Genomic DNA, 13,488 nt, shown 5'->3' with positions numbered 1-13,488 from the left:
TATATATATATATATTTACAGTGGGGCAAAAAAATGTATTTAGTCAGGCACTGATTGTGCAAGTTCTACTTAGAAAGATGAGACAGGTCTGTAATTTTCATCATAGGTACACTTCAACTATGAGAGACGAAATGAGGAAAATAATTCAGGAAATCATATTGTAGGATTTTTAAATAATTTATTTGTAAACTATGGTGGAAAATAAGTATTTGGTCAATAACAAAATTTCAACTCAATACTTTGTAACATAACCTTTGTTTGCAATGACAGAGGTCAAACGTTTCCTGTAAGTCTTCACCAGGTTTGCACACAGTGCAGCTGGTATTTAGGACCATTCCTCCATGCAAATCCCCTCTAGAGCAGTGATGTTTTGGGACTGTCGCTAGGCAACACGGGCTTTCAACTCCCTCCACAAATTTTCTCTGGGGTTGAGGTCTTGAGACTGGCTAGACCACTCTAGAATCTTGAAATGCTTTTTACGGAGCCACTCCTTCGTTGCCTGAGTGGTGTGTTTGGGATCATTGTCATGCTGGAAGATGCAGCCACGTTCCATCGTCAATGCTCTCACTGATAGAAGGAGGTTTTGGCTTAAAATCCCATGATACATGACCCCGTTCATTCTTCCCTTTACACGGATCAGTCGTCCTGTCCCCTTTGCACAAAAACAGCCCCAAAGCATGATGTTTCCACACCCATGCATCACAGTAGGTATGGTGTTCTTGGGATGCAACTGAGCATTCTTCTTTCTCCAAACATGACGAGTTGAGTTTTTACCAAAAAGTTCTATTTTGGTTTCATCTGACCACATGATATTCTTCCAATCCTCTTCTGGATCATCCATATGCTCTCTGACAAACTTCAGACGGGCCTGGACATGCGCTGGCTTGTGCAGGGGGACACGCCTGGCACTGCAGGATTTGAATCCCTCTCAGCATAGTGTGTTACTGATGGTGTTACTTTGGTCCCAGCTCTCTGCAGGTCATTCATCAGGTCCCTCTGTGTAGTTCTGGGATTTTGTATGTAAACTGGCCATCCCTAAGTTTTCTAGTTTTTATAATGATTAAAAGTATAGTTTCTGGGGTGACCAAAGATTTATCTATAGTGGTTAAGGCCACCGTTGGGCACCCCTGGCTTTGCCATTGCAACTGGTGGGGGATAAAATTGCTCCTTCCACTCATCATCACTCCGCGCTACCTCATACAAGCAAAAAAAAAACCTAACAAACAAATAAAACCTACCTACTGTTATACACAGTTTAACTTCTTCCCACTTGAATATATTGCACCAACAACATGAAGCTTTACTTGCATTCCCTGTTCAAATAAGTTCAGAAAAACACTCAAAAACTACAAACATTCACTCTCCAAATCCCTCAGCGATAGGGGACATCCGTGTACCGTTTGTTAGTTATAATGTAACTGAATAAAATCCACTTTTGTTGTGCTCCATGTTCACATCATCATTCTGCGCTCTGACAGCAGCATCATTTCCTTTTTGATGTAAACGTTTTATGTGCTTTTTGTCATCATCGCTCACCATGATGGGAACAGCTGTTTGTAACAATGAGTCCAGTGATGTGACTATATTTGAGCAGTATTTCACGCAGCTGCATGAATCAGTAAAGTAGGTGCAGCGGATGTCGGAGACGAATTGCTCTGCATTTCTTCTTATGATTCTGTAACATCAGTGAGGCTCAAAGCTGGACAGAGTCCAGCTCAAAAGAAGCCAAAGTATTTCTTGAAGGGACACGTTTTCAGTAAAGAAGCGTTAAGCTTAAAGCAAGGTTTCTGTATTTTGCTTTCAACACTACCCTGAACTATGCTTGCTACTTTTGCTGTGCATGAGACTCATAAAAAGACAGTTGTCCTGTTTTTATCATATTTCAAAATGTTGTGAAAATGTTTTTTTGTTTTTTTTAATCCTGTGTCCAGCAGGGATAAAATACTATTTCTAAATAGTCTGAGTCAACATGGTGGCTCACAAACGTCAGAGCACACAAATATTACTGTCAGCCACAGCCTTGGCATGCATAAATGAATTTGGTAATATACAGAAGTGTTGACTATGAAGAAAGTGAGGGCAAAAGTGGAGACGACAGGAGCCAGATGGAGATGTTCAAAGACCAAAGAGGAGGAGGGAGAGAAGGAAGCAGAGCATCCCACACAGGAAAGCTGCAGCAGCTGGATGGAGAAGGGGCTTAAAACAAATCATAAAAAGTTAAACTCAAGTTCTGGATTAAGCTTCTGCATTTAGATAAGGGTTTTAATAATTAAGATAATACAGTGCTGATATTATAAAATTGACTTTTTGTTTAAGAAAAAAGAAGCATGACAAAATAAAAGATAGTTGCAGGTGTTTGGAATTGAGATAATGAGTGTGTGTGTGTGTGTGTGTGTGTGTGTGTGTGTGTGTGTGTGTGTGTGTGTGTGTGTGTGTGTGTGTGTATCCAGACCATTATTTCCTAATTGCATCTGTAATTAAGGTTCGTTTGCAGAGTAGCAATTGTTCTCTGTGCCATGTTCAGATGCATCTTGCCCAAAGAAGAAGGGAAAAAAGCTGCATGTATACAAACAACCACAAAATTAGAAGCCAAGTACAGTAGATCGACTTTGCTTGCCTCTTTGTAGTGGTTAGAGAACAGTTGTTGTTTCTAGGTGTAATAAGGATGTTCAAAAGGCAGTGCAATCCTTTTTTTTATCTAAAAGTTTAAGAACAGGAATAGCTTAGAAATTGTTCAGATCAGGCTTTTAAGCAATATTTTCAGGATGAAAGGCTCTGAGAAAATGGAAAAAACAACCACTTCTGTGTACAAGATACAAGCCAAAGTGTTCACTTGTAAGAGGACAAAGATAAACAGATGATCAATAAATAATTTCTTCCAGCCGACACTCGGACAGTAGCAAGAAAGTACCAGATAAAGTGATGAAGTATAAAGATTGAAGTGGTTGTTGTGTGTTGGCAGAGCTCATTTGGAGGCGAGTGCTGAGCGCTGGTCACGCCTCCTGGGCCTCCTGGAGGAGCTGTGGCGGTGGATCTGCGCGAAGGACGAGGAGCTGGCCAAGCAGATGCCCATCGGGGGGGATGTGCCCACTTTACTACAGCAGCAGAACCACTGCGCGGTAAGTCACTGCTGTCACATGCTCCTCTCACACTGAGCGAGATTCATCATTCTTTTTTTATTGCCTGATTCTGAAACGCAAAAAGTGACATAAGTGATATTTTTGCCTGGAGTCAACCCAATTCAACATGGCTGCTGCAGCCAGCTGACCGCAAAGAAACTAAAATTGGCCAGAACTCAACTTTACAGCTATTGACCTAAAATTTAGTGTGGTAGTAACTGAGACTGACCCCCCAACACATTTTCAGTGCTAACATATATTATTTAAAGTTTGGCACTAACTCTTGTCTGCCTATTAGCGAAATATCTAATGAAACCCTAGACAGATTTAACGAAACTTTCAGGAAATCATTTGATGTACCTCCACAACTGATGACCTTTTAGGGTCAAGATTCAAGATGGCTGCCATAGCCAACTGACCCTAGAAAACCCCAAAATGGCTATAATTTATTACATTTTACAGATAATGATGTAAAATTTGGCATGCTTATATTTGAGTCATGAGTGCTACTCATTGTGTGAGAACGTTGCTTAAAAACTTTGGCAATGGCTGTTAGTCAGCCATGTTTATTCGTTAGCAAAATATCTCATGAACTACAGATTTGAATGAAATTTTCAGAAAATAAACATTTGATTTGCATCTGCAACCAGTTTTTTGGGGAGCCGGTCCAATTCCAAGTGGCCACCACAGCTAATTAATATTATCCAAAACAAAAATGGCTATAATTAAGTAGATTTTTACAGATATTGAGCTAAAATATGTTGTGCTATTAGCTAAAAGTCATTCAACGTATATTCTGAGTTACATCTCACACTATCACATGTGTGTACTGTCATTTTTATAGTTTAACCAAAACAAATACAACTTTATTCTCAATAAAAGATGGTCTTAGTTTCAAAATCAAACCAAGTTTAAATTGTTAATCTATATAGTTTAACACAGTTTGCGGTCTTGTTTGTAATTAATATTTATAAGTTCGCATTTAAGCCATTTAGAAGATTCTCTGCTCTCATTACTTAGTAGCTTTTAACATCTGAGCTCATCTTTGTATATTCTCAGTAGGATTGCATTTATCCAGTGCAGGTGTCTTAAACCCCCAGAAAATAGCAGAATCACATTTGTAGGTTAGCAGGTCTGCATAATTGGAAAGCTTATCTAGAGCACGTTCATCACATTTCTGTTATTTTGAACCTGGGCCCCATTTTTTCGCTTTTAGGTTCTAAATTTTTAATTGACCCAAATCTTTTGGGACTCAAAATATCGAAGAAAGGAAGTCATAACTGGCTGCCGTAAAGAAAAGAAAAGCCCGTGGGGAAATTCTCTTCAGCGAAGTAGAAGTGCTTGTTTTTGTGTTTTTAGGCCTCTGACAGGCTCAGATTGCCGTGCGACTGGAAGTAAACACAAATTAGCTGCCTGAAACGGTCAACACGGGTGTCACTGACTCGTAACTCTGCTGAAACCACAAGAAAACCCTCTCATCTGAGGAACAGTCATCGTGCTCACCCCATCATCAGCCTGCCTAGTCATACGTGCTGCCTAAACACAATAAATGTGTTTAACTTGTAACAATTTAAATTTAAATACCAATATTATTTATTAACACAATCTTATAAGTATTCCTTGCCCCTCTAACACCTCTCTGAGTCATATATTCTGAGCACGTAATGAATACTTTTAATCTTCTGACCTATGTATACCGTTGCAATGAGCTCTTTTTAAATTCCCCATTGTATTTATTGTAAGCACTGGTTATTGTTATAGCACCGTATGTGTAACTGAGTTCAGGAAAAGCCTTTATTTCATTTTGCATCATGACTCAGGCCACCCTGGATGATATGTACCCCTATAAACCAAAAATGTCAAGAAATGTGGGGCACATACTGAGACAGATTAGTTCTAGAAAACAAGTAGACAGTGTCCCATCCCATGCCTGTAATCAGTGCATTACTTAATATTTAAAGCAGGACTTAATGCGTCTTTGTGCATGCTGTGTGCGCTTTAATAAGTTGTGGTGACCATCTTGAATCAGCTTGACTTTGAGAGATAATCTATTTTATATCCAGGTTCAAGTTGGACTTTATTGTCATTCGCATCACATGTGATACATGAGGTGGAACGAAATTGTGTACTCAAGTTACACCCAAAATTAGCAATAATATAAACTATAAAAAGAAACCGTATACATGGATCTAAGATATACGCTAAACAAAAATAAGATAATATTATACGGCGTATTAAACAGCAGCCTGAACATGAGTCTGTTGTGAGCAGATGGGTATGAATATAGCAGCTATTCAATAATAAGCTGTTCATTGGATCGTGGGATACTTTACTAACAGACAAATGAACACATTCAGTCACTTAAATAATTACCTGCCTTGCATGGCATTGAGCAAAAAGAAAAAAAAAACAGGCTCAATGTAATGGGGCAAATTGCACACTTAAAAAAACTTGATTGATTTAGGAATTCAAAAAACTCATCTCAGGTCTAAAAAGAATTTTAAAACTAATAGTCAGTAGATCAATGTGCTTCGTTCATTCTTTTCTTAAAGGTGAGCTATGAAGAGAAAGATAATTGATGTCTTGTAGACTGTTTGCTCTTCTGGCAGTGGGTGATCAATTTCTTAGCTTCTGTAATATCTTCCAAGTATAGTGTCTTGATGGATTCATTAGGAATCATTAGTTAAAGACCAAATGTACAAAGAAGGATGGCAGCTATAGTGAGGTCAGACATTGCATAGTTTGTGTGAGGGAGCTACAAATGTTCAGGATTGTTTTGCGAGGAGAAAATGCACCCTGACATTTGTGTAAAGAACTGGGACTGTTCATTCTGATGGTTAAGACCTGCAATCAATGGGTCAGTGAAGCAGCTTTATTTCTCTTTTTGTTTTCATCTTCCCGACAAAGAGCCACAGTCCAGGCTAATCAAAATGTGTCCTTGTAGGCGAGACAACGTTGAGGCTTGTCCAGTCGTCTCTCAGAGCATCTACAGATCAGAGGTGTTGTTTATTGAAAACGTCTGAGAGCACATATTGACCACACACTTCGATTTTTATTTTCACTTTCACCTTTTTTTCCATTACCTTTTCAGTTTTTTTTTCTTCCTGCTGTTCTTTCCAGCTATTTTCTTTTTTTTTTTTTTGTCTCTTATTTTCACTCTCCATTTCTCCTATTTTTTCCTTCTGACTTCGTCCTCATTCTGCTGTTCATCAGCCTCGAGAATGCTGAAATTGGGAAATATTAGAGTAGGGAAGTCGAAAGTGCTGAAGGATCCATTTCTCATTTTCTCTGTTATATTCCCTCCCCTCTGTATTCCTAATGGACTAGCCTTGAGGTCTCGTTGACCCTGAGAAGGATGAGGAGGTCTGAGCAGAACAAAGAGCTCCGGCTTTAGGCAGGTCATGCTCTATTACTCACTCGCACTGACAGAGACAAACTTAAGACACAGCTGTGCCCAAAAATACACACCGTTATTCAGCAACTCGCCTGCTGCTCTGTCGCTAAAAGGAATAAAGCGTGAATAAATGTATGGTAAATAACACTGCTGAGGTCACAAACAAAGGCTTTGAATGTCCAAGTGGAAAAAAAAGATCTATATATATATAAATAAAAATGTTTTCCCTCTTTTTTTATTTTTATTTTGAAAGGCTTTAAGAGATAAGAGGAAGGTTAAGCCACTTAGCCCAGCAGAGGGCAACGGATATTGCTGGTATTAAAGAGTTGAAGAAAAGAAAAGTCCAAGGGAGCAGCAGTCTAGACTGAAAGAGAGGAAAGTATGGTCAGAGAGTGGAAAACAAAAGGACAATTAGATGAGAAGAATAAAGGTCCGTTGACATGTAAAAAGGACAAACATGATTTTAATTGATAGTCATTGTAATCAGTCGCAAATACACACACATACATTGATTCGTGTCTGTTTTTCCTCTGCTAAAATGGCTGCAACAGCATTTATTAATTGCATATTCAATTATCCAGTAACGGCTCTTTGTCAGCGGCTGATTGGACTCATCAGTTTCCTTTATGAAATTCATAGTTTATAGATAAAGGACTGGGGAAGGCTTGGGTGCTTTTTTTTAATGGCTCATATTTCAGTTGTGTTCATCAGAAAAGTCCAGTCTGGTTCTTTTAAATGATCCTTTACTGTGTTTCAGATTAATCAAAAGCAAAGGCAAACATGTGATAGACTTGTTACAAGGTGCTTGTTTTCTTAGTGGACTCCGTATGATTAAGTATCCTATAAATGCACAGTTGGAAGCGAGTAAGGGCTAAAAATCTGGATGAAACCCAGTCTTAATCATTGTGTCTGTATGACTGATTAGAGCCACTTGAATACACTTGAATGGACAGAATTACAGAAGCCCAGAATGGATTAAGGTTCTCCTCTGGTCTCCTGGGGAGGGGAAAAAAACTTTATCTAATTCAGTTCATTTATTATCTTTTTTTTTTTGTCTCAACATTGGTATGCCAGTTTGTATACCTACAATGCAGTCAAAGCATTCACCAGCACAGCAGCTCAGCAGTAAAATAAATAAATAAAGACTACAAGGTTAAAGCTTCAATAATTGGTTTATTCTTATTTTGTAATGATTTTTGTCACATTTTGTAAACCTGTGTTCTGGTTGATTGGTTTGGTCCTTTTGGATGTTTGGCTTCACCCACGCAGATGTGAACACTGCTCACACTTCAGCTTCTGCCTCTCCTGCAGATAGACCAAATACATAATTATCTTCTGAACATAAAGAAGCCTTTTCAGTTTAATAGTGTGAATGTTCATGAAGTATTCACACTATTGTAATCCATTTTTCTTCCGTATGTTTTAAGACATCTTTCTCGTTCCACAATTTTTGTGCTATTTTAATAGATCATAAATCAAAATGTTCAGCTCGTTCAGGAGAAGAGAGCTTTGACTTTTGGTATTAGTGCAACTTTAGCTTTTTGAAATATTTAGCCTTTTCTGCCATATTTTTTCTTATAGAAAATTAATTGAGTGCATTTTCCGTCCTTCAAAATCTTTAGATCTGTTCACAACCTTTTTACTGCTCCTTTTACATTTTGTTCTGGTTCAGCTTCTTTCAGCTTCCTTGTGCAAATTTAAACTTTTTTTCAGCTACTTTCAGCTAACAACAAAGTCCATGCTCAATAATCCAGGTATACAATCCAACATTTTTCAGTCAGGTCATCTGGACAGTTTCTTTGTTTTTTCAGCAGTTTTGTGATCCTTTTAGATTATTTCTTACTACAACATTTTTGTGCTTCTTTTAACTTCTTTACGCTAATTTCAGCTTATTATGCTCCATTCAGCTTATTTAGGCAAGTTTAAACTTTTTCTGCTATTTCAGCTACAGTTTAGCTGTTTTTATACTAATTTTAGCTTTTTTGCTAATTCCACATTTCTTGCACTCATTTCAACTTTTTTTCTGCCTAATTCAGCAACTTCCTTCTGATTATTTAAGCTTCTTTCTGCTTTTTTAGCTACTTTTCTGCTGTTTTTCAAATTTCAGCCTTTTTCAGATAATTTCCACTTCATTGTTGTCATTTCTGCTTCTTTCAACCTTATTAAGCAACAAATGTGTTCTTTCTGCTTTCTTCAGGTAATTTAGGTTTGTTCTACCTTTTCAGCTACCTTTTTAGCATTTTTTTTAGCTAATGTCAGCTGTTTTCAACTAAAATAAAGTTTTTTTTTGTGGTAACTTGCCACTTTCAGCTTAATTAACTGTTTTTGCTCATTTCAGTTTGTTATGTTCCTTTCAGCTTTTTCTGCTAGTTTCACGTATTTCAGCTACTGTTTAGCTGTTTAATGCTATTTTTTTTACCCTTTTCAGCTAATTTCACATTTTTGAGCTAATTTCAGCTTTTTCCACTTCCTTCTAGTAGTTGAAGCTTTTTTCTGCCTTTTCAGCTACTTTTCACCTTTTTTCGTTTTTGCTAATTTCAGCTTTTTTTTTTTAGCTAATTTACTAATTTCTGTGCTCATTTCTGCATATTTAAACCTAATTCAGCAAATATGTGTTTTTTTCTGCTTTCTTCTGCTAATTTAGACTTGTTCTTATTTTACAGCTAAAATTCAGCATGTTTTTAGCTAATTTCAGCTGTTTTTTCAGCAAGTTCTTCTACAATAAGATATTCCAAATATTCCAAATAAGATATTTCTGTTTTAATCCTCAGTCTAAATTCATTCAACCTTTATTTAGACAGGTAATGCTAACACCTAAAAATGAGTTTATTTTTCTGTTTCAGTAGTGACAGAGCAGCTTTAAGTTGGTTCATTTTACTACCTATTGACATTTCACAGCCTCTTGGAAGTTTCTTGTTTAAAATGGCCGTGTTTTAAGCAGTGATTCATTCAAGCGTGTCTGGAATTGTTGTTTTAAACAAACACCACCTATTACTGCTTTTCCGCAGTTCCAATTTAACAGTAAATGTTAGGAGCGAAGGAGCGGTTGGATGTCCAGGCATAAATAACACAGATGCTCCTTATACAAGAACGCACTGTTGTAAAATGTAATTTACCTGAGAAACCAGAAGTTCAAACGTTTGACGCCTCTAAATAAGAAGTCATCAGTGTCTTGTAATTTCTTTTAATTTTAATCAACCCTTCTGTGAAGACATTTAGATCTTTTTTTTACTTTTGCTTTGAGAGGTGGTGTATCAAATTGTTTTTTTCTTGAGAAAAGTGTAGGGCAGCGGTGATATTGCATGGAGGCTCAGATAGGATTATTTTGAAAGCAGGAAGAGGGATGTTTGGCAGAGCTCTGAAAGTAGCCATGTTGTGATGTTATCTGCTTGGCGCCACAGCACAGGGCACATGGAGATAAGAGTGTGCTGCGACATTCAGCGACATAAAACACACTTACCCAGACCTGGACACTTGCACACAGACATATCTCTCAGCTGCAGAGATGCACACAGACACACTAAGCCAACCTCACCGTGGCATGACAAGACAGCTGCCATGTGTATTATGTGATGGACAAGAGTCACCTTTTTCACACAACATTGTGATGTGCTAAGGCTAAAAACAACTTATCAGAAAGGAAGCAGCGTGTACTCCTGCCTGCTTCTATCTTTAACTTACAAGGTTTTGTCTTATCGCTTATAGACCAACTGGGGTTTGGAATAGTTTATCTTTAACAAGAAGGTTGCTTGTGATATTTACCTCTGAGGCTTCCTGAAGAAAGTATGTCCTTGTATTTACTCTGAAAATGTGTGTGCGAGTGTGTTTATTGCGTCACTCAGACAATCGGTTTGAGTCTTAGGTGTTTTCATCTTTATGAACTGCAAGGATAAACTCACAGGGTGGATCACAGACAGAGAGTGTGCTTCACACAAAGAATATACTTTCTATTACTGAGCTGCATGATATTACAGCATTTTGTGATATATATATATATATATATTTTTGTATTTAACATTAAAAGATTATCATTAAAGAAACAAAATAAGGAAAACATTCACATGTAGCCATCTTTTTGGAGTACAGCTCTTTTGTTAGCTGAACTCTGAAGCCTGGCTGCTTTTTACATTTATAATCGGTTATCCGTCCAGCCATCCTTCCTTTTTCTGGCATATATCTGTGTTCCCGTCATGGAGGCAACAGGTCCAGAAAAGGAACCCAGAAATCTCTCGCCAGCAACATCCTCCATCTCTCATCAGATAGTTGGACCACCTCTGACGACTCTGCGACAGAGCACTGGCTTTCTTTATTTTCATATAAAACATCGCACCTAGTATTTAGTTTGTCTTTGAATGCATCCACATTTCTTTGATTCTAAATAATTACGAATTGGAAAAAAAAAAATTCAGGCTTAGTATTTCTTAAAGGAATGCATGAACTCTTTTTATGCCTGTTTTTTTTTTTTTTTTCTTAAGATCATAAATAGCTGTTTTGATCGAACCTTGGAAACTACATTATGCACAATCCCATTCAGTATTGTGAGATTTTATGACATGTATTACAGCTCGTCATGTGGGTTGAAGATAACTCTCAGCTTCGACCACATCAAATCTGTAAGTTACAGCCATGTTTGTGGTGGTTAAGTCTGATTAACGCTGGCTGCCATCTTGAATTGACTCCAAAAGTCAGTTAGTTGAGTAATTGCATCCATTGATTACATTCTGAGAGTTTTCCTAAATTTGTCCATTTGCAAAATTTGTAATTAAGTAATAATCTCATTCAATTACATTCATGCTTCAGCGCTGGTTTACCTAAATAATTTAGCCTGTGATTGGCTAGACGTTTAAATCCAATCTAAATAAAGGTTAAAAAGCAACACAACTGGACTTCTAACAGAAGGCCAGCTGTTTTGTTTTTAATCCCTTTTTGGAATTACCATGTCCTTGATGACAGATTCTACACCAACTGATTCTTTACAGAGCTGGTAACGTGAAGTAATGTAGGGATAGGCCTCTCACGATAATAGTCAATTAATCGCATGATAAATGAAAATTATCAACCTCATTTTCATTTATCAGCTTTATCATTTCTTCGTGTCTCTCTTTCTACTGAAGACACTGGATGACAAGGTGCGACTTCAGTGCTGCTCTTCACTGGCCCCTCCCTTTCTTTTTTCTCTTTAAAATCCGTTCTAACGATCCAAAATCAAATAGCTGAGAAGCTAAGCTACGAGCTTAGCTAACAGGCCGACCACAGGAAAAAAAACCTCCGTCTCGTCGAAGCTCCAGAATTCAGAGTTGAAACCCGTGCCTTTGTGTAGAAAGTTTTTCTCTGTGAAAAGAAGCTGAGAACTTGTTTCCTGATTTTTTTTATTACAAGTTTTGTGTGAAAATTGCTATGCTAAAGAGCTCAAACCACACCGAGCAAAGGAAGGAGAGACAGCCCATGTCACGTCAAGGGACCTCCCTCCCATTTTTCTTAGAGACTTGCTGCTCGCTCCCTCACTATCCATCCTTCGGTTCAAACAGTCTTATACTGCCATCCTGTGGTCAAACAAAGGTACTACACTCAAAACAAATTAACCAACATTTCTTCTTAAATTTGACAATAATTAGTAATTATTGTTAAATTTCAAACAATATTATCGTTTATCGCAATAATTCCTGAAACAATTAATCGCCCAGCAAAATTTATCATGACAGGCCTATGTGGGGGTAGTTTGTTTACCAGAACAGTATGATTAGTTTCTTCTGATGGTCTTCCTCACATCTTCCTCCCTTTTTCTCATCTCAGTCGATTCCCTTTGGGTTTTTCCTCCATCACCTCTCATTTAGTTTCCATCTCTCTGGGTCCCAACTCTGAGCTACCTGCCCATTATTTCCTCAGCGTGTGAATTTGGAGGGATCATTGGAATGGCGCAAACCTTTTATTAGCGGGGATGATCTAATTTGTGTTGAGGAGGTTGCTTCATTTCAGCGTGACAGTACATTCGTCTGCAGGAGGTTGTGTGAAAATACTATTTTAGGGGTATAAACTCAACTTTAAGAGGAGTCTACTTCCTGAAATGATGCAATTTTACTTCCAGACTTGACATAAAACACTAGGTACATCTACGCTGTATTTATGCTATTCCCATTGTTTTTTATTTACTTGGTCAGTCAATGTTTGTTCAAATGTGACCCAATTTTTAGCATCCTACTTCAGCTTGTCTTGATAAGTGTTGCAACCTTTTAAGGTGAGTCCATCCATTTCATCAACTTTCTTCAGCTGTATTACATTAAACTACACAGCTTCTTCATAAAGTAATCACACACTCCGACAGGCAGTGAAGTCCTGTAGGGTCACACTTATACTAAAACACGAATAATTAGACCGTAACATGGCCCGCTCATTTCCTTTGCATAGATTTGCTGCTCGTTGTGCATCATGTTAAGGTCTACTTCTCACCATGGGGTTCACTTTGGCAAACTGATTTATGAACTTTAACTAACAGCTGCTGTATAATTTAATGTAGCTCATATAGTGTGTCGACGTATAGAAAATTCTGTTTTTGTAATTGTCAGTGAAAACGCGCAATTTACAGCTGCTTTTAGTTGTTCTGTGAGTCTCAATCAGCTAATTTTGCACAAAATGTCAAAAAATATTCTGGCTTCAGTTTCAGAGTAACCCTGACCTCACCTCAGAGCCGCTGATGTAGCCACTGTCTTTGGCTCTTACGTTTTCGCCTAAAATAGTTTGTTTTGCAGCTCCTATCTTTTAACTTCATTTATCTCTTTCATAAATTGAGCATAAACACCAGATTTGGATGTTTTTCACTTTGACCAAATATTGTTAAAAGAATAAAGCAGAATTAACAGTTTAAGTTAATTTTCAGGGTCAGTCATGAAATGTGAGAGAAATATGCACATACCTGCAGAGGAAATGGATTAATCACTGTTTTTTTTTAATCTTACCAAAAGTAAAATTCTAAAATAT

General features: G+C 37.6%; 1 protein-coding gene across 1 annotated transcript in view; it reads left to right on the top strand.

Annotated features, from left to right (window-relative positions):
- utrn (utrophin) overlaps positions 1–13,488 on the top strand; it is a gene marked incomplete in the record, with an annotated part of 237,395 nt that overhangs the window by 145,152 nt on the left and 78,755 nt on the right. Inside the window, 1 exon segment of the mRNA XM_037685869.1 lies at positions 2,963–3,119. Within this exon segment, the coding sequence (XP_037541797.1) occupies positions 2,963–3,119 (157 nt within the window).

Source organism: Nematolebias whitei, chromosome 12 (genome assembly GCF_014905685.2).
Source record: "Nematolebias whitei isolate Nwh7 chromosome 12, NemWhi1, whole genome shotgun sequence".
In the NCBI taxonomy this organism is placed as follows: domain Eukaryota; kingdom Metazoa; phylum Chordata; class Actinopteri; order Cyprinodontiformes; family Rivulidae; genus Nematolebias; species Nematolebias whitei.
This window is presented reverse-complemented; position numbering and strand designations above follow the sequence as displayed.